Source organism: Gnatocerus cornutus, chromosome 8 (assembly GCF_029298725.1).
Source record: "Gnatocerus cornutus isolate USDA-ARS CGAHR chromosome 8, icGnaCorn1.1, whole genome shotgun sequence".
Lineage (NCBI taxonomy): Eukaryota > Metazoa > Arthropoda > Insecta > Coleoptera > Tenebrionidae > Gnatocerus > Gnatocerus cornutus.
In genome coordinates, this window is record NC_142240.1 from 15,761,939 (window position 1) to 15,782,150 (window position 20,212).

The 20,212-nt window shown below is 38.1% G+C and overlaps 4 protein-coding genes across 9 annotated transcripts in view; 1 reads left to right on the forward strand and 3 right to left on the reverse strand.

Moving 5' to 3' along the window:
- The window catches only part of cin (Molybdenum cofactor synthesis protein cinnamon), a 29,690-nt gene extending 26,378 nt beyond the window's left edge, over positions 1-3,312 (reverse strand). Inside the window, exon 1 of the mRNA XM_088044443.1 lies at positions 3,221-3,312. The gene's annotated coding sequence lies outside the window, so the exon portion shown is untranslated. The remainder of the gene's footprint in view (positions 1-3,220) is intronic.
- Positions 383-3,188, forward strand: LOC148170352 (insulin-like peptide receptor). The gene is made up of 4 exons (XM_088043223.1): positions 383-753; positions 798-963; positions 1,009-1,165; positions 1,213-3,188. The coding sequence occupies exons 1-4, from the start codon at positions 409-411 to the stop codon at positions 3,140-3,142; spliced, it is 2,598 nt and encodes an 865-aa protein (XP_087899349.1). The 5' UTR covers positions 383-408; the 3' UTR covers positions 3,143-3,188.
- Rh50 (Rhesus blood group-associated glycoprotein Rh50) lies at positions 3,282-6,285 on the reverse strand. 2 transcript variants are annotated; one of them, XM_088044445.1, is made up of 6 exons: positions 6,174-6,285; positions 5,601-5,787; positions 5,396-5,546; positions 4,744-5,196; positions 4,394-4,694; positions 3,282-3,451 (listed from the first exon to the last, which is right to left on the reverse strand). In XM_088044445.1, the coding sequence occupies exons 1-6, from the start codon at positions 6,283-6,285 to the stop codon at positions 3,282-3,284; spliced, it is 1,374 nt and encodes a 457-aa protein (XP_087900571.1). The 2 variants fall into 2 exon arrangements, with proteins under 2 accessions (XP_087900571.1, XP_087900570.1); XM_088044444.1 differs by lacking the exon at positions 6,174-6,285 and adding an exon at positions 5,831-6,097.
- A 2,014-nt stretch (positions 6,286-8,299) lies between these two features.
- Con (leucine rich repeat protein connectin) overlaps positions 8,300-20,212 on the reverse strand; it is a 102,134-nt gene continuing 90,221 nt past the window's right edge. For all 5 annotated transcript variants that reach the window (XM_088043669.1, XM_088043668.1, XM_088043667.1 and 2 more), the window contains one exon: positions 8,300-10,133. In XM_088043669.1, the coding sequence (XP_087899795.1) occupies positions 9,655-10,133 (479 nt within the window). In that variant the 3' untranslated portion in view covers positions 8,300-9,654. The remainder of the gene's footprint in view (positions 10,134-20,212) is intronic.

Here is a 20,212-nt window from a genome sequence, read left to right on the forward strand (position 1 = left end):
ACAAAGTTTTAAATAAAACATAAATATTTATGAAAAAGGTAGCAAGAGACACCTAGAGGAGGACGTTTAAATTCATTGCAACTTCCTGCGATCGATACTCTACAAATAACTTGCACCAGCAACGCAAGAGGGCGCTCCTAGATTTGAATAAAACACCTCCAAGCCCTCATGAAAATCTTTAAATAAGCGCCAGTAAAATATCCTCAAATGAAAGGACGGTCAAAACGGCCACCAGTTTCAAAATCTCGGTCTAGAAAACAATCTTTTAATTGCACTACAATTGACCTTCATTCGTTCCCCGTTTTGAATGTTGACCCCCGTGGGTGTAACATTTAACATCTTAATACCGAGGCAATAATTTTAATAACTCAAATTTGTCTCCACTATGTTCAGTGTCAGTCCTGCAAAATGTTACTTTTGTGTTGCCTCTTTTCAATGGTAACTTTGGTGAACGGCAAAGTGTGCAAGTCTTTGGATGTTCGCAACACTCCGGAGCACATCCTAGAGTTCAGTAATTGCCGGGTTATACAGGGACATCTGAAAGTCGTTTTGATAGAACCGAGCGACGATATCAGCGACTATGTTGACAAAAGTTTTGCAAATCTGGACGAAATTACTGATTATTTGATGGTGTATAGAGTGATGGGACTGGCGTCTTTGAAGACAATATTTCCGAAACTCACCTCAATTAAAGGAGAGAATCTCTTTCTTGGAAATGCTTTGATCTTGTATGATATTCCACATCTAGAAGAGGTCTGTACTCTATTTTATCAACAAGACCAAACTGTTTTTTTCAGATAGGATTATCAAATTTGACAAGAATAGGAGGAAATATACACGTTGATCGTTGTCCGCGTCTTTGTTATGTGGATACTTTAAACTGGACGGTTTTAGGTGTCCCTGAAGTTACTTACAACAAATCCTCGGATTGCGAGGATGAGTCGTGTCTCATGGAATGCAAAGGTGCGCTTACCATAATTACTAAAATGACTCTAATCCCCGTTTCAGGCTTCTGCTGGAATAACTACCAATGCCAAACCGTGAAAACGAACACATGTTCCGATCTTTGCATAGGCTGCACACAAGACAACTCCACCAGGCACTGCCTACAATGCAAGTACTTCAATGACAGTGGAACTTGCGTCAAAGCCTGTCCCTCAAACAAGTAATGTGAAACTTCCGTCTCTCAAATTGTATTACTTTCGTTTGTAGACTTCACGACAACGAATTCGGTAGATGCGTCGCACCTGCAGAATGCATCTCGATGCAGTTTTCAGTTTTCAACAACTCCTGTCTTTTAAGGTGTCCCGATTGGTACATAAGAGCAAAAAACGGCACGTGCATCGAAACTATCGTCAAAAAGTGCAACGGGACTGAAATTAAAACTTTTTTCGACCTGTCGCTTGTGTTGGGATGCACCCACATCGAAGGTGATTTGAGGATCTCCCTTTTTGATTACGTGACTCTTCAAGATCTTGAAACCGCTCTTGGAAACATAAAGACCATCGAAGGTTACTTGAAAATATCACGATCCAACGCGATTACGAGTCTCGCGTTTTTTAAGAACCTCACCAAGATTGAAGGGAAGAAACTGGTTAGTACTTACTATGCACTTTTAGTGGCGGAAAACGTAAATCTTCAAGAGTTGTTTCAAAACAGTTCAAATATAACGATCGAAAACGGGGAGGTGTTGATTCAAAATAACGCCATTCTGTGTCCTTCCCAGATAAAAAATTTCACTGTTGATGTAACCGCTGCTAAAAATGGAGAATTGGCTGTGTGCAACTTTACCGAGTTTGAAGTGAGGATCATTGACACCAACTCCACGAATGTCACTCTGTCATGGATTGAAAAGAAGAATGTCTTAGGGTACGCGGTTTTCTACCTGAGAACTGTTAATCTAGAGTCGACTTTAATTCGCGACTGTTTCGTAGACGACGAAGGCTTGTCAGATTACGGTTGGAGTAGCATCTTTGTTCAAAACAACAGCGTTTTATTAAACAAATTAATACCTTTCACGTCTTATAGTTACTACATTAAAACTGTAGGGAATAATATACTACAAAGTCCCGTTTATGGATTCAAGACATCTATAGGAGACCCTCTGGAGCCCAGAGACTTCACAATAAACCCAAAAAATGCAACTTCAGTATATTTAAAATGGAGGCGACCGATATTCATCAACGGAGAGTTTTCCCATTACAAACTTGCTGTTTATATGGAAAGAGACAACGCTTCGTTAGTACAACAGCGGAATTATTGCCTACATCCCCATGTTGAGCCCCAATGTTCGTGTCAAATCGAAGAAGAACTGCGCCTGTTTGGTTTGGATCATAGCTGTGATAGTTTCAATTCTGACGGCTGTAAAGACAACGCCTACGAAGTCGATCAACCAAGATTTAAAAGATCTCTTAACAGTAGTAATACTACCCTTGGTGGTACCCTAGAGGAGTACGTGATTGATGATACCTCATACAAAGTTTCATACTGGTTGTTCGGTTTACAACACTTTACTTTATACAACGTTTTTCTACAAGCTTGTAACAAGGCGTACGGAAATGAAACGGGACATTGTGGCGGTTCTGTAATGGTTTCCCTACGTACTCCAGTGATCCAAAAAGCGGACGCCATCACCAACTTTACTCTTCGCGTAGAAGAAAATGTTACGCTCACCTGGAGCGCGCCGGAAGACTCGAACTCCATGATCGTGGCTCATAGAATCGAATACAAGAAACTAGAGACGGGTCACGTCACTTTTGCGTGTCTCTCGGAGATTTGTCAGGAGTGCGGGTACACAATTCCGCGTTTGGAACCGGGGAAGTACTCAGTGCGAGTCAGAGCTGTGTCTTTGGCTAATTTAAAGGAGTTCAGTGAGTGGATCGAATTTGAAATAGACTCTCCTTTCTCTCGAAGTGGTTTTGAGTGGCAATACGGAGTTTTGGTATTTTTTGGAGTCGTCGTTTTGGTAATTTTAGTGGTTGTTCTGAGGCGCCGCAGAACAAGAGACATCGACATGGATAATTTATTAGCTAGACGAATAAGCTTAGAAACGGACGACGAGTGGAAACTCGATGACGAAACAGTGGAAATTATTCGCGAACTAGGACAGAATTCGATTGGTGTAATATACCGCAATAAATGATCGCACTGTATATATTTTACTTTTACAAATACATAAATAACAAAACGAACAAGGATGAAATTTTCGATATAAACTTACCCAGATCCTCTGTAAACACAAACAACACTATAACACTCTAAAAATCGTCATATTTCTAATTTTAATTATAAACAAACGGAGGTTCAAAACTGGGGTTATCGTAATGACCGGTCACGGTCACAACAGAGTTCTTCTTTACCGGCTCAGTGGGAATAGGTAGCGTCCATGAGGTGGCGTCGTCGTAGTGATTCTCAGTGGAAATTCCGAGTTTCAAAAGTCTTAAAATAAATCCTGCAAGTTTGAAATAGTTTAAAAAGTGCTTTTATTGACAGTAACGCCGTTTTGGAAGCAGGTGGTAGTGAAAGCGGGGTGAGAAATGGTGCAGTGGAAATGTGCTTCTTGAACGCTTAGGAGCCCCAAAAATATCGCACAGTACTATGGAAATCAGTTGGTAAGTGTTTTTAGTCATTATTGTAGCAATAATATAAAAGAGAGTTGGAAATTGGTCGAAAATTGACTGATTTTTACTTCTGTGGTCGCGGTGATCATATTCCAACCATTGACGTAGAAAGTGGGTTGGAAATTGTAAGTTATTCCCACTCAAGTGGAAAAGTGCTCCAATCTTCTGTTTGTTTGAATTTTCAATTTAGAAATTTCATTTCCAAGTTTAAAGCGATTGGTCACGCTTGGCTTTTTTATTTGGGACGCCACTGGTGTCTTTTTATCTATAGTTGAATAGCGGGCTCAACTTATTATAAGAACAATGTTCAGAAGTTCTTGTAAAACAGAAAACAATTTAATTAAACGTTCCTCAAAGTGGTTTACTACTATTTGCAAAAAACTTGCAAAGTTTGCAGTTCTCTCTTACAACATAATCTTTTCATTGCCAATACAGCATGAACTCGGAATTTTTTATTGGTTAATTTTGCTCTAAACTTTGTTTTGTGACAGAAACATGAAATAAATTGTGCTCCCAAGGGTGCGTCTTACCCCATTACAAGGGTCCGTTCATCCCTTAAATCTACAGTGCACTCGCTATTATCTACACCCCTCACCCTTTAATCATTGGCTTTACAGTGAACACTGGCACGTCGCTTAAGCCACTTTGTGGCATCTTCCATGACATTTTGTCATCAAAAAAGTGTTTCCTTAGGGGTAACCAGCTGTCCCACATCAGCACCGAGCCTAAATGCCACCACCGATAGAAGAAGATTTAGTAGTTTGTAGGTTTACCTGTGACAACTCCTGAAGCTATGGCTACGGCCACAGTAACCACCAACGCGAGAACTTGGTAACCTGCTTGTTCTCCGGCAGTTCTACCTAACCCAGGCTTTAAAAAAGTGTACTCTGCGGTTGCGGTCGCGTTCGGGTAGGCCCTCGCAGGGTAGATTTCATAGAGAGTTTTGTAATAAATGGATTCGGAAGCTATTCCGGCCATAAATGCCCCAATTAAACCCGCTAATACCCCAGGCATTCCGTGGAGGTTGTGAACGCCGCAAGTATCTCTAATTCCGAAGCTGCTTTTCAACCAAGGCTGTGGGAATGTGAGAAAAGATTAGGAAGTTAGAAATTGACTCACATACTGTCAGTTTCACGTATCCTGTGACGGAAATAGTCCCTGCAACTACCCCTATAAGAACAGCCCCAAATGGCTGCAACATTAAGTTGGCACTAGTACCAACAGCCACGCCTCCTGCAAGTGTGGAGTTCTGAATATGCACCATATCGAATTTATGCTCGTGGCTTAGAATAAGGGAGACGGCGAAAGTGGTGACGCAACATGAAGCAAGGGACAAGTAAGTGTTTAAGACAGCTCTTTGTTGGCCATCCCCCGTTGCTTCGACGGCGTTGAAACTCGGCCAGTACAACCATAAGAAAATTGTTCCGATCATGGCGAAGAGATCTGAAGTGTATCGAGCTTCTTCAAGGGTGTTTTCTTCGGATTTGTCGCTCTTGAGGTTGATGACGTAGCTCACTGCTAATCCGAAATAAGCCCCAAATGCGTGGACGAAAATTGATCCCCCAGCGTCCGCCACCTAGGATTATACGAACAAACAAATTAAACATGCACCAAATACAGTGATGTGGTTGCAGACAGGGGATGAATAGCTGAGCTCTGAATCGGAAGGGATTTATGACTTGTGATGGTAATATATGAGAGAGTTCGCAGTTATGACGGGCTCATTCCGATTTTTATTAGACACTGAAAATGGGGTGGGTGTCATCAAAACGGACCTGGAAAATCTCCGTCCCCACGAAAGAGTTGGTGGAGAAGACAGCGATCTCTACCATGCCCATGACCAAAAGTTGCATGTAAGCAGTACGCCCCAACACCGCCCCCATTGAAATAAGCACGGTGGCGGCGGCGATATCCGCTTTAAATAAACTGCAATCAACGCAAACACCCAAAATCGAATTATAAAAAGAGGATAAAACCCACCTTCCAATTCCGATTTTGATTTTATTATTCTCATTGAGTTGGTAAAAGCCCTGACACAGCAAAGCCCATTGGATAATCAAAGCACCCAATAAAAAATTAAACCCTACAGCACTGTAACCATAACGTCGTAAAAACGTCATGAGAAATCCAAACCCGATGAAAATCATCACGTGAACGTCCTGAAACACTGAAAAATGAATTAGACATTGATTGTTGGAAGTAGTGTTTACGTGTGTAGCGATCGTCGAGTTTGGCTTTCTTGAAGCCGCCGAAGACGGGATTGACGGAGTTTCGCATGTCGGACGCATCAGCTTTTTCCGAATACTCACAAAAAAGTAGGAAAATAAAGGAGATTGAGAGTTGGAGGAAAACCACGATGAGGGCTAATTTGAGATGGTGGAGCTTCTGGATGTGAGGGTTGTTTGAAGTGGAGGAGCGTCTGCAAGGGTAATCAGCGACGAACCGACGCATTTTTTGCTACTGGAGCACCGAACACCTCGAGGGTCACAGCAGAAATAGCGCGTTATTGTAATGCAAAAATTCTTTAATTTGTTATTCAAATTTTATACTTACTTGGATATGCTTCTTTTTCGCGATAACCATCGTAGATACAAAAAACCGCGAATAAGACCACGAAGATCACCTGGAGGCCAAGAACAAACACCACGTCCTTCTTACTCAACATCGCGAATAGGAAAGAAAACAACTTATCGTCCGAAAATTGCTCCTGCATAATTTATCCTGCAAAAACCGCTCCGATCAAAGCACGAAATCGTTATTACTGAATAGAATATTTGTCTTTCCCTCGATTTGCTCAACGTCTTAGACATGTATCGTTAATTAGAGCATCACAAATTACTAGTAGATAGATTGATGCATGATATTCCAATTAGCGAGCTTGTGCGATATCAATGTTTACCTTGAATGTAACAATATCGTGCTATAAATAATTTCAATTCAATGTCTCTTGGTAAAGCCTTGAAAGGCATTTCGTTGCAAAAAGTGGAGTTGTCTAAACGGTGTCACTTAATGGGAGTGACGTGGTTAATCGATAGCTTTTTCAGCTTGTCAGTTGGTAAAAGCTTGTCTATACAACAGTGAAAAAAAATGGCTTGTGGAGTTTGCAATGACGGTCAAATTTCGAATAAAACGCGGACAAATTGGACTTGTTACGGTTTGTTTGGTTGCAAATTATCGACTTTTAACGAGTTTATTAAAAGATCTCAAGAGCAATTATCACATGCGTGCCTGCAAACAAGATGTAAAAAACAAAACGGCTCGTTTTTCACGTCACTAATTCTCTCCACAATTTTGCTTTTGTAACATCAGACAAACAGATATAAAGTGTTTGGATAAAAATTGGACAATGTAGTTTATGCCGAGCTTGCACATTTCTTCCGCCCATAAAAAGCAGAAATTAAATGCAACTTGAAACCCTCTGATAGAATTTTATTATTCATTTCAGAAAAACATCCATAAACATCTCCATAAACCAAACAGTGTTTCATCCTCTTTCACACTTCCCGGTTTGATTTTTCTCGAAGCTTAATGACCACATAAAGCTTTGACTGTCTTCCAGATTGATGGTTTAATATTTGTACAAGGCGGTGACAACGGAGACGAAGAATAAATCAAAATTAAAGTAATGCATTGGTGACTGGTAGCGAAAATGAGTGTAATTTAACAATTATGTTGAATGACTCTAAATAAATTACGTACGCTCTTGATTGTCAGGCCTACATCTCTATCGAAGATTTATTGCACACGTAATCAGATTCAAATCAAATTCATTGTTTGATATTCGTCGAGTCACATCCGGAGCACGACTTTTCTAAGGATTTGTCATTAATAATGGGGTAGTTAGGGGTGGTTCACCTGTGCACGTTTGTTTCTATTCGAATTTCAAGTTATTAAGATTCTCGGTGTTGGAGTGCGCATCTTCACGCACTTTTTAATCAGAAATTCCTCCGTTATTAAATTTCGGTAATTTGAATATTAATTACAGCAGCCAAGGCGAATTTACTCGAGATACGATGAATAAAAAATAAATCACACAATTTCTTTTTAAAACACACACATAAATTCTGAACAGAAATGCTTAATAAGCAAGTGGCTTTGATAGGGGCGGCTTATCTAAATGTGAAATGAAATGAAACATCATCCATTTTTCTCATCCATTAACTTTAACATTATAAAAAATTCCGTGCTGCGTAATGATATTTCCAATTCCATTATGCTCGTTATGCGAGTGGTTATTTCATTATTATTGAAGTGAATTTAGAGACCTTTTTAGCTTAAATCAAATGAAAAAGTCATCTGAGAGTTTCGCCTTGTCTTTGTGATTTTTCTTTTTTTCGCGCCGTTGAGCAGCTGGTATGTTGGTAATTTTTTAATGGCGTCGAGTTCAGGAAAAACTTGCGGCAACTTCTATTCTCAAACGTCTGAACTGAAATCAATGTTCATTCTTGCTCGCTTTTACTTCTTATCCAAGTACGTGATAGATCGCCAAAAGGAGAACTGCGATAACACGTCGTGTTTGTACCGAAAATCGTTTTTTTAATTAAAATTATTTCCAACTTGGACATTCGGCTCAACTCGAACTGAAATGAGATTAAGAGATTTGTAGCAAAATGAGGTATTCACTTTTAACGAGGACCGTCAAATGCATCCGTTACGCTTGATAAGAATGGGAAGAGTAATTGAGGTTTTAGGGTTTATTTTTAATGAAAATCACATGTAAGGTATTTACAAAAATGAGAGGGGTAGACATCTTAGTAGATTTAGAATAAGCGAAATACAAGTTAACACATACGTACAAACTTTAAAATACATATTTATGTGCATAGTGAAAGGACCGGATTAAGTACAGCGGCATAATTTAAAAATATTTCTTTCGGAGCAAATCCACAGGTTCTTTCATCAAAAATTTACCACGCCGCTGCTTGTAGACAAGAGAGGTTTTTTCTTCAAATTAGACAATCTAGCACCGGAAAGTTGAGGTTCTCGCGCGTGAGTGCCTAGGTTACAAATTACAACATTACATTGTACATTATAATTACACTTATCTTTAATATCTCAAAATAGTTGCTTATAAATTAATGGCATTAGTTACATCAGTGCGAATCGACATATTTAAAAATACACTTAAAGACTAGTTTTCCTTCAAATTTACAAAATATGGTTCTAGGTCGTTAGTCTAAGCTAGATCTCAACTTTGTGTATTACACTCAGAATCTATTTAAAAATCGTGATATTAAACAGCCATTTCATTACACTTATATGTACAGTAATGGAACGTAGCTTCTCTGTAATGACAGAATAATGTTCCGGGGGATTTCCAGCGTGAAACTGAACTGGAAAAGTTTGCAAACTAGTTACAATTACGCAATTTCAAAAAATAACAAAATTGCCAACATTTTCAAGGTTTCGTGTCCGTTCTACATCTATTATTGGTAATTTATTGTACGACTCATTTGGTAAATTTGTGGGTCAAGAGTACAAAGAGCGACTTTATACCAGTGTTGCGTGCTAGCAATTAGATCTGCATTTTAGGGTTCTAATTGAATATAATGCCCACGTTTATACGGCAGACTTTCATGCCTCGGGACAAGCCACAGTGTAATAACATTAGCATTACATTCATAGAGAACAGCGTCGTAATTCATCGATAAACAATATGTGCGAATGTTACTACGGCATATGTGTATGTAATGATGTAGAGATATTCGCTGATATCACCATAAATTTGTTTCTACGACTGTAGAGTTGTGACCAGTTTGCAAAGTTCGTTTTTCTGTATATACAGTTGGACGTCAGTGCCACTTATAGGAACTTAAAACAGTGACAGCGAAAATTGACTTAAAAAAATACGTCGTTTGAAAGAATTGAGCTACAGTAACGATATGCGACGTGATGCTGACCGAAAGGTTACAAAATGGTTGTGTAGAGTACAGCTAACAGTCTTTAGAGCAACGGACACATTCTCAATGTTATTAGACTCACACCGCAACGCACTGCCTTTACACAGCCACACGTGATCGCTATCTTAGCGCCTTTACGTCATCAATATGGCGGACAAGATCAAGATGGCGGTCGGTATTAGTCTCGTAGCGCCGTTGGCGTTGATCCCTGCATATCCAGGCGTGGGTAGCAAAGTCCTTGGTGCTTCGGTAGGATGTTCTTCCTGTGGGCACGGCAATTCCTGCAGCGGGATCTCAAATAGATGGCGTTTCCTTGGATCTTTCGGACCGGATGACGTCACGTAATTCAGCGAGCTGTCTTGCTGTTGGTCGTAGATGTCGTTGTCGTCGTATTCACCCCCTTCGTAGTCTGTGTAGTCTTCGTTTTCAGGAAATTGGCTATCGGGTCTTGGAGCGGTGGTCGGGGAAGGAATTGTGCCGCGAGGTGGAGTTTGACCTGGAGATTCCATATAACATGTGATTTCGTCCAGGGTGTTTCGGATCAACGGATTCTTCGTTTCGTTGCGGAGAGTGTGCAGCCAGGCTAGACGACAGTCGCAGACGAATTTGTTATCTGGAATGAAATAAATTCCGTTAGTAATGGCGTGGAGGAAGAGAGACCTGGAGATTTCAACGAGATGGACGATAAGGTCGCTATTAAAAGAGATTTAGGTCGAACTTCTATTACAGATGCTTGGGAGTTACGATCACTGACTCTATTGGAGAACGACCGTCTTATGATAATTGGGTTTGAAGGAAAGACAGACTCGCTCGGGCGCTTTTATATTACTAATTGTACGACTTACAGTCTCGCTGATAAATTGTCACTTTACCCCCTTTTTGAATAAATTACCGCAAGTGAAAATTTAATTTTTTTTTATTGGGGGTTAAATCCGTATATCACCCTTGACGATCGGAAAAACTCTAATTAGCAAAAACCGGTAAAAGCTTTTCTTTTATTTATGTCCCAGTACATGTGTGTAGTATGTAGGCGTGGGTGTCATGCACGTTACCCCTAAATACATTAATTCTAGGGTCCCGAAATAACACGCGCGTTTCAGAGACACGGTGTAAATGTAAAATACATGTTTCGGCGGTGCTGAAACACTGCAATTATGCTAATTAATTCCTACTACTATCTGATGCATGTATTCCGTGCTTCTTTCTTCTTTTTAACCCCCAACCACTATCAAATTTTTAGATATTTCCTGTTGTTTAAATTACTCACGTCACATTCTCTTTTTCTGCTTTGTTTACATTTCAACTCATTTCTAATTCCGGACGCATGCTTTCAGTGAATTTTTTTACAAATCCGCGAATTTGAACCCATCGTCGATGACATGACATGATTTCGTTAATTAATGTTCAGTCTCGACGTGGTTTGGATTTAGATTTCAAGCGCAACATGTAAAGCTCTTTATCACTGTTTTATTATTTATAGCGTTTTTATTCGTGTCGGTTTAATTGGGTCAATAATTATCGAAGCGAGAGATGTTTCATAAATAATCGATAATGAGGCGATTTCGAGTTTCGCATGTCGGCCGCCAAAGTGTGCTTGCGTGTTATTTTTAAATTAGACACTTTTATTTCCAATGGGGCTAAAACATGGCCAGAATTAAAATGCATTTATGCGTTGCCTGCAAACTTTATCTCTGTGTATCACTGTCGGTGCGAAACTAAAACTACAACCGGATGCAAAAATGGTGGATGCGCCGGGGAGAAACTTGTTTATATTTTAAAACGTCCCACGTCCTCCATTACAAAACAAGTTATATGAATATACAACGGCAACTTATGCCGGCAGCGAGAATATTTATTGGTCAAGCGCGTTTTTCGGAAAATCCTACGAAAACTTTAAACGGAATCAATCATCAACTCGTGTCGAAGCGAGCAAAGAACAAACGACGAGACGAAAACTTCTCTACTTTCCAAAAACGGTAATATTTGTAGGATCATTTGTAAAGCGAGGCGTTGAATTTTACGAGGCTGTTTGAAACGAAAGTGTTGTTGAAGTTGTCACATTCTTTAAAGTCGACCGATGATAATAAAGTTTCGTACACGTTTAAAACTGTAATATTGGGCTGTTGGAGCCGATGTTTGATCGTTGTTCCTTCTCAACAGCGTTCGTTCAAGATTAACAAAATAAAAAAAAAGTGAGGGGTCGGGAGTTTTGGCGCCGAGATTCGAGGTGATAAGACCGACACGAGTTGAAAATTTCCATCATAATTGGGACCGAGTTTGTCTCGGAGGGGTAATTATATTCAGATTTATTTTTCGTCACTTTCAATCTTGAGATTGAGGAGTTATTAATCTGTGTTATTATACTTGAGAATTGTGATTAAGATCATCAAAATTCACGTTTTATGCAAATAAGTGTGGTAATTTGTACAACAAAAGTACAAACCACTTACAGGGGTTGAAATTATTGCGAGTTCGTTTCTTATCGGGTTTTGAGTGTCGTGTTAGTTAGTCGCGACATAACTGTCAAGTTTTAACACGCAAAGTCGAATTGATTGTTGAATTTATAGATTTTGCTAATCCGGGCAAATAAACAATGATAATTAAGACCGAGATAAAGGGTGGAAATTAGCGAAACGTTGCCCGCTACAAAAGAAGATATTTATCGAAAATTCGTTATTAGGTAAAGTTTGGAGCAACTTCAATAATTGGATGAACAGCGGGCTGAGAAATTTTTCGCCCGAGTTATCTGAAAAACTTTCGTTTCCAGATGATGGAGCACAGCACTAGTTTCGCTTTCGGCCACAAAATTATTAATTAATTAAACCAATGACTGTTGTAAATGTAGATCAATTATTGATTGTTGACTGGTGTTTCGTGTCGACATTATAAATAAATCTGTTTGTCGACGGAAGTCGAGTAAAAATCGCTCGTGTGAATAATAAAAAATATACATATTTTTTACAGTAAACCCTAGATAACGAGCATTTGTGTAAACATAGGTGGAATTTACATTGTTTTTTTTAAATTTTATTGGTTTTACAACAATTGTTTTTTAACGCTTTAATGAAATTGTTATGGAGCATAAAGCGATTGTTACAAAATGAAACTGTTATTTGGTGCGAACAAATAATAAAATAACTAGCTTTGTAATTTCCAGCACGTTCAATAACAGGTGAAATGGGAATAAAACAGTAAGCAAATGTTAGTTTTACGGACAATAATAACACCTTAGTTAACCGAATCGATGGAATTTCCAGAAATGGAACGAAAAAAAAAACGATGTTTGCTTGGGATTTATCCATGAAAAGTGCACTGCTGATTTATCCAACGAGTTTCTCTCGAACCGAACAATAGTGTGAACCGCGCTTAATGAAAACGTTGTCACTCCAATATTTTTAAAATATTCCTAGTTTGGTTGGAGCGGGGGCGCAAATTACCGCCGTAAATTTCCAGCGTAAGACAAAGCGCAATAATAATAATAAAGGGCACACCCTCCATTATTTGGAATTTATCTGTTATCACGCTTCCATTATAGAGCATCTTCGTTGGAGAATAAAGTACAGATGTATGGGTGGTAAAGCCATTACGCGTCACCCATTTTCAGAGGATCAGTTGATACTTTACAAGTTGAACGCGGAAGGTGTGGTTGGGGACAAATAATGTTATTTATTATCAAAGGTTCGGTGTTTCTTATGGTAGTTTATTCAAGGACACCTGGACCTGGGAAGATTTATCCCAATTTCCTTGTTCCCCGGAGATGTTCATCAAGTTAATTCAACAATTACTTATCACTACTTCTTGTTTGCACACCGATCTTAAGCCCAGCGTCCACTCCAAGTAAACAATTAAAGGAGATCGTCTATTTATCGCACTCTGCATTAACCATTACCTTTCATTAAATCAATAGGATTGGCAGGAATATCAATGGGAAATGTCGCTATAGGTTCGAACCCACTGACCCTAAGGGTGCTAATCCGTACTGATACTAATGCCAATTAGAGCCGGAGGCGTACATTCTCCAACTAAACGAGTTTCCACGTTTGATCCTCACGCGTCAATTTACCTCAAGCTACGACACCTTTTCCAGCTTAAGCATTAACGACAATTAGTCAGAGAAAAAATTAAAAGGGCGAAACACGATACACCTTTTGTAGCGATCTGATCTATTGTTTTGTACCCAATATTTTCTTTCAAATTGCGAACAAAGAACGTCTCTTTGGAAATAGAAGAGCTTTGACATTTGGACTCGGAATCGATTAAAAGTTCGAGAGATTTGTGTAAACTGTGATGACTTGGACAGGAGCTGGCATCTTCTAATTCAAGGATTCCAGGATAGATTTAAGTTTGTCTAATAGATTAAAGGCGGCCTTTCGACGTGATGAGAGGGCGGAAATTGAACTCGAGTTTTAGAGTCATTTTTCTTATTATTCTATCATAAGAAGGATTTCAAGTGGCCCACGTTTCCGTCACAAACGATGACTTAGACTAATAACTTTGCTCATTATTAATTCAAAACTGTTATTTATGTTCTAGGCATGACGGTTGATGACGTGATATTAAATTTCACATCAAATATTAAGGATGTATAATAAAAAAGACAAGCACATAGTTTCGAAGTAGAAGGTCAAACCAGCTATTTAGGGCGGATGCGCTGGGCTTATTCAACGCTTATTTTTGTCTCCTTTTACCCTTTTTGCTCTGATATTAATATTTAATACTACTTTAATTCAAAGTTGGATTTAAAGTTTCGGCTTACTAGCTTTTAGAGCTCTTGCGGATATCATAACGTTTACGCTTAACATTTAACGACTCTTTCAATGTCTTCCGATCTTAAAACGGTCTTAAAAGCTATAAGTTATTGAACGGGCTTAAACTAACTCATTAATCGCGGCTTTACTGTTTTTTTTTTTTCGTTGATTTCGCCCCCCACTTAAGCGACAAACTTAAGCAGGCGACTTATAATAAAAACATGTATTTTGTTGCTCCGGTCGAGTTTTTGTAGTTTCACGAACCAGAGAAGCTTTTAACTTTTTGCAAGTCTTTCGGCGTCTTTGAGCTCAAAAGCCTTTAATTGTAGGATGTCAGCTTTGAAATACTTTCTATTTTAATGTCAGATTTTTTCGACGCGTTTTAACTTGAATTCCGGTAATTAGGTCTGTTTGATAAATCCGCTTTTGTTTTTTTGTTTTGATTAAGATTTTGCCTTAATTTTTGTAACAATGTGGAAAAAATCGTTCTTTTCTTGTAACGATAATTAGAATTTGCCCACATTTCAATGAAAATCCCGGTCTCGCCGGTACAAAAAGCTGATTATGTTCGGTCTCGTTTAGTGAAACAACGCCCATAGCAAATCGATATGAGAGTGGCTCTTGAACAACCTGAGCGATTATCATTGCCGTACCAAATCGAAAGCAATTTTAATTAACATAGAGGAGCCGAGTGTTATAATTCAGTCCCATGCCACAGTATGTAATGAATGAATCGTCAGAGTGTAAAGAGGAGCCCCCACTTTATGTTCTTCAGGTCAGGAGGGCCCAACCTCCAGCTATAGATAAAATAACTTAGGGTAGCTTAAACCTTGAAAAACATAATAGGGATATCGTGTAACGGCGTAACCCTCGCTCCCTCAGATTTGCATAAAGGAACAGAACGGAGAACATATTCCTCTAATTATCCGCTGGAGCAAACAAATCTTTATTTCGAGGGAATCATATCATTTCCGGTCGCTGATAAACTCCAAATGGGAAATGTATCGAAATAAATGTAATTTCCGGTCGGGGTTTTGCGGCTATGCACGTTGTATTCTTTTATTGAAAAATTAAATTAGTTATAGATTTCGAGCCCCAAGTTCCGTGATGAAAGGCGAGTTTTTTGCCGAGGCGGGGATGGTATCAAACTTTGACAATTCAATCAGCTTGTGTCGCAAACAAAGGAACAAGGAAGATTTAATGAGGGATCTAACAGAATTAATATTTAAGAAGCCTAATGGCCGATAAAGTAGAACAGGATAAGTAATGTGCAGGTCGGAAACGGAAACACGCATGATAGTGTGCGAAGACCGGAACAAAAAGACCAGTCCACAGGGAAACATTTGTACGATTTGATTAAGAGGGATTTCTGTTTTATTGAATCACAAAATTCAAAAACGCGTATTTTTACCCCACTTTTTTTAAATATTAAAATCGCGTCGTCGGATTATTATGATTTCCGGACCACTTTTGATTTACTTCTCCTTTGACTTCCACCGCATGCATCCGTAAATAAAAAGCGACCATAATGAATAATTTAGATAACGATGTAGCGAATCCAACAAAGCGCGAATCTTGAAGCAAGCAAGAATAAGGTGAAGTAGTGTTCGCATGGAATTCACACCGAAGTGAAAACAGATATTTATACTTCTAATTTAAAGTAATTACAGTAATTTGAGCTTTTGGTTGTTTCCATCCGAATGTTTCGCTCTCTTATCCGAAGTTTTTCTCCAAATATATCAAACGTGTCGATTTTTCCCCTCATTTGCGCCACAATAAAATAACAAATCGAGATCTGCTTCCGGTTTCCGCAAACTTCCATTACCCCGAGACGCTGTATAAGTGAACCCAATTCCGAGCAGACTCCTCATAGTTCACTCCAGAAGGATATGCTTCAACTGGGAAACATAATTTTAATAGATTAATCTCGTTTTCATATAATTAACAGGAAGATGGTGGCAGCGACGACGGAGAAGGCCCGGGCGATAACTCAGACTTATTGTGTCTCTGTGTTTGTTTATTACGCTTTGATTTTCTGTCTTGTTCGTGGTAATTTTTTCATTCCGGGAACTAAATTTAGACTAATATGGCTGTGAAGTGTAGAATTTGTCGTGGCAACATGCAAATCGTTTCATTTCATATGTAAATATATACGATGCTCGAAAAAATGTGTTTTGGAAGTCTGAAGGGCTCATCCCTAGTTTGTTTGCTTTATGAAATATAAACAAAATCGAACGAAATAAACGATCTAAATTAACATATTATGGATATAATATAACCCACACTGAAACATCTCAAGCGCGATTGCGAAAATGGTGGATGCGCCGGGTCGGGTTTTTCCAAACTGGTATTTAATTGAACTGTTCGATTGAAACAATTTTGCTAATTTTGGTTCAAAACCTATTGAGAACAATTACAAAATATTCCCGGGATTCCGGGAACAAGAGGGTAGCTCAACAGAATCCGCAAATCATCGCGTTAATAACTGTTCAAAACTAACGAAACAGTTCGTTTTGCCTATAAATTTCAACCAGACATGTTGTTTTAAACAGTACAAGCAAAAAATAGATGTTTATCGTTGGTTTTAGCGCGATTCGCAGGTTCGAAAGTTTGAAATATTGCGAAAATCATCAAAATTTGACAAGCTTTAAAAGATCGGACCGCGCGACTTGAACGCATTTAATTTAGCCCATTAATTATGGATCAAAGCGGAACCGAACATTAACCTTGTGTGCTTTAAATAATTAAGCAGAGGAGTGACAGTTACACAGCACTGTGAGGCTAATTAATTTTTCAATACCCATATTACGTTTATTTATTTTAGGGAAATTAAATTGCAAATTACTAATACATTATTCACCAATGGAACAAAAATTAAATGGAAATGTCTGGAAAAATTATTTGATTGGAAAGGGATGAATTTATGGTCAGAAACCATCAAAAGTTGGCGTAAATTCAAATAAAATCCGTTGAGAGACCAGTAAAAGTTTTCAGTTAGAGAGAACGAATTTCAGTTGAGCTATTGTTTCTGTAGACTTGTCTAAATAATTTGTTCTACATTTCCATGCAATTATCCTATGGATTACATAATGAAGTTTCCAAATTAACCTGGCATTATTTAGTCAGTGCAATTTACTTTACAGCAGCAACGTGTATGACAGGTGAGTTATGTAATTTGGATTAACGGGGAGAGAACGGAACACTTAAATTTTAAACTCCTTCTAAAAGTTCGAAACTTCAGCTCAAGTTTTTTATTCTTTCAGTTAGTTTCCGGTCATTAATCGTTCGTTTTTAGATTTTTTATATCAGCTGGGCTTGCAATAGTGTTGACTGAATTTCAAAATAGTGCCACCGATTAATCAATTGAGTGTGGAAGATAAAAGTTATGAAAACATAAATTGAAATTTGAATATAAAAAATTCAACGTCGGCAATCACACATAAAATCTAAAACATATCTATTTTATAAATTTAAAGCATGAAAATTTTATGGGCATGAAAAAAGTAGTTAGAAATTTATAAAACGCTTCGTTAACGAACTACCACGTTCATTAAAAAATACAACTTTGAAATATAAATCAGGCAATTAATTTGGTAACGGCATTTTAACCGTGTTACAACAAAATTTGAAATACTTTATATTGCTGATCGACTTTTTTGATCTTGTATAGTTTTTCTCACGTTTCTGACGAAAGCAATTACCAACAGATCTCTTTTTAGACCTGAAATTCTCAGTTTAAGCTCATATCTCTCAAGAAAAGCTCTAATTTTGGCCATCAACGATCACAGTTAATTCCGCAATTTAGTTCGAAATTTCTGAGATCGACAAAGGTCAATATCGATTAATCATTATTGGGTCACAACAGAGCATTTGAATCTCCGCGATAACCTTACCCTCGAACTCCAGCTAATCTTCCATCGAATCACGTATTCGATGTAGAAAATGGTATAACGCTCAAATTACCATCATTTGTCACCCATTGTTGGTTTTTATCGGTGTTCGTGCAAACTAATTTTTCCAAGTCTGGTGATAATTAAGTGCGAATTTTCTAAATTCAATTAGAAGTTAGCTGACCCCTTCTGGAATTAATCTCGAAAGACAAAAGGTAGTATTTGACTCGTTATGCACCCCTAGAAACCCTCAAGTAATAAAAGCGTATAATAAGTTTGTGCATCGGAGTGAGATAAATTTCCAGGGACGGACTTAGTTGTAAAAAATAAATATAACCCCTGTAGCAGGAGTTTAATTGGGACGAGATGCACAACCATTTTTCGTGCGTCTTTAGAGTATATTCTGGTGGAAAAATCTGTCTACCTTAAGTCTTATTTATGAGTTTCGGGATTGTGGCAACATTTTATTTCAAACATGTGATGTCATTGTGTAAAAAATACAACTCGGCAGCGAATCATTCACCTGATGGAGATCGATGTGGAAAAGTTGAAGACGCCCTGTAAAGGATTGTTCCAAGTATCCCCTTTTTTTCAGAAAAGTTATGGTCCAAATAAATAAAGGAAAGCATGTTTCCTGCTCTTAACTCAGAAATTTATGGAGGCTAATACAAGTTTAACGACATCGGAATAAATATGGAGGCTAATGCGGACTGTAAAGGACCAGGAAGGGCCTAACGGAATTACAGAAGGGTAGAAGAAAGCAAATAGAAATTACACAAGGAACACGAAGTAAGTCCACAAAAAAATCATAAATACGCAGAACAAAGCACGAAATCTGAACCCTTCTCATTGTAATGCAAACTTTTCCCGGCATCACTATTTCTTTCTGTGAAAAATGAGTGACGTGACCTCAACGGATGATAATCCACCAATGAATCAAAAGAAAATGCCTCGGCTGATTGCAGAAGTGCTGTAATTGAGTATAACACTGGCTGGGATGTTCGAAGCCAACTCCGGTAACATAAATAACTTGCCGCGAACTTCAGACAAGACATTAAGAGCTCAGTGGGATAATATCAGTCAGGACGCTATCATGACTCCGGGCTCTGGAAATATACTCTATGGACTCGGAAACTGATTTCACACCTCACAAACTGCCACACCCATCGACAATCGTCTAATTGCACAAAACTGCACACACAATGCGGTAATTCGCGTTTGCTTTAATTTATATGCAAATGCGACGAAAAATCTACGAATTTTCAGCGAATATTAATTGTATACGCTCCAATAAACGCGCTATTATTTCGAATGAATACGTTGTAAAGCATGTTTTCGTTTATAAATGGCTTTATTGAAAAGGTCGGGCCGTTTTGCTACGAATCGATAAACAGGCTTAGTGTTGCTTGTAAACAATTTTGGGAGAATTTTACACGCTGCACTCACGACAGCGATACTGTTTTTATGCCTCCTTGCCTTGCCAATGACCACAGTTGATTCGCCTAACATGAATTTTTAACAGTCTTTTAGCGAAAACTTTCTCTACAAAAACTACAAATTTTCCGTTTGTTCAATTTGTTGAAAATATTTATAAACTGATACTCTCGGCACATTTCAAAAAAAAAAAATTTATGATTCAAATATGTTTGAGTTGTAAAAATTCGGAGGTACATTGCTTGTTTTATTTAAAAGGTTTAAATTTCATATTGCAAACATATTTCCAAATTAATATCATAAATTGAATGAACCTAGATTTTGGAATAAAATTATTTTTTTTTAATAAAATCGCTGTGACAAAGCTAAAGCTGATTTAATACATATGTGCAATATCTCATTAAAATCTGTTACGGGAATAATTAGTTTAATTAAATTCTAACCGAAATTGAATAAAAAAAATTAATTCAGGTAATGTGGGATACCAAAAATTTTTTAAATCCAATTTCCCCAAAGTGTACTTTTAGAAAATTTGAAATGTGATATTTATACGCCATTTTGTAAGTATGTAATGTCGAGCATCTGTAATGAAGCATTTTATTCTTAAAAAAGAATTTATT

Excerpts from the sequence above, each read along its gene's own strand:
- LOC148170352 (XM_088043223.1), top strand. The coding sequence starts at position 409 with ATGTTACTTTTGTGTTGCCTCTTTTCAATGGTAACTTTGGTGAACGGC. Across the intron at positions 754-797 it reads ATATTCCACATCTAGAAGAG|ATAGGATTATCAAATTTGAC; the intron begins GTCTGTACTCTA and ends TGTTTTTTTCAG. Across the intron at positions 964-1,008 it reads GTGTCTCATGGAATGCAAAG|GCTTCTGCTGGAATAACTAC; the intron begins GTGCGCTTACCA and ends TCCCCGTTTCAG.
- Rh50 (XM_088044444.1), bottom strand. The coding sequence starts at position 6,071 with ATGCGTCGGTTCGTCGCTGATTACCCTTGCAGACGCTCCTCCACTTCA. Across the intron at positions 4,695-4,743 it reads CAGGATACGTGAAACTGACA|CCTTGGTTGAAAAGCAGCTT; the intron begins GTATGTGAGTCA and ends ACATTCCCACAG. Across the intron at positions 3,452-4,393 it reads AGCTTCAGGAGTTGTCACAG|GATTTATTTTAAGACTTTTG; the intron begins GTAAACCTACAA and ends TCAAACTTGCAG.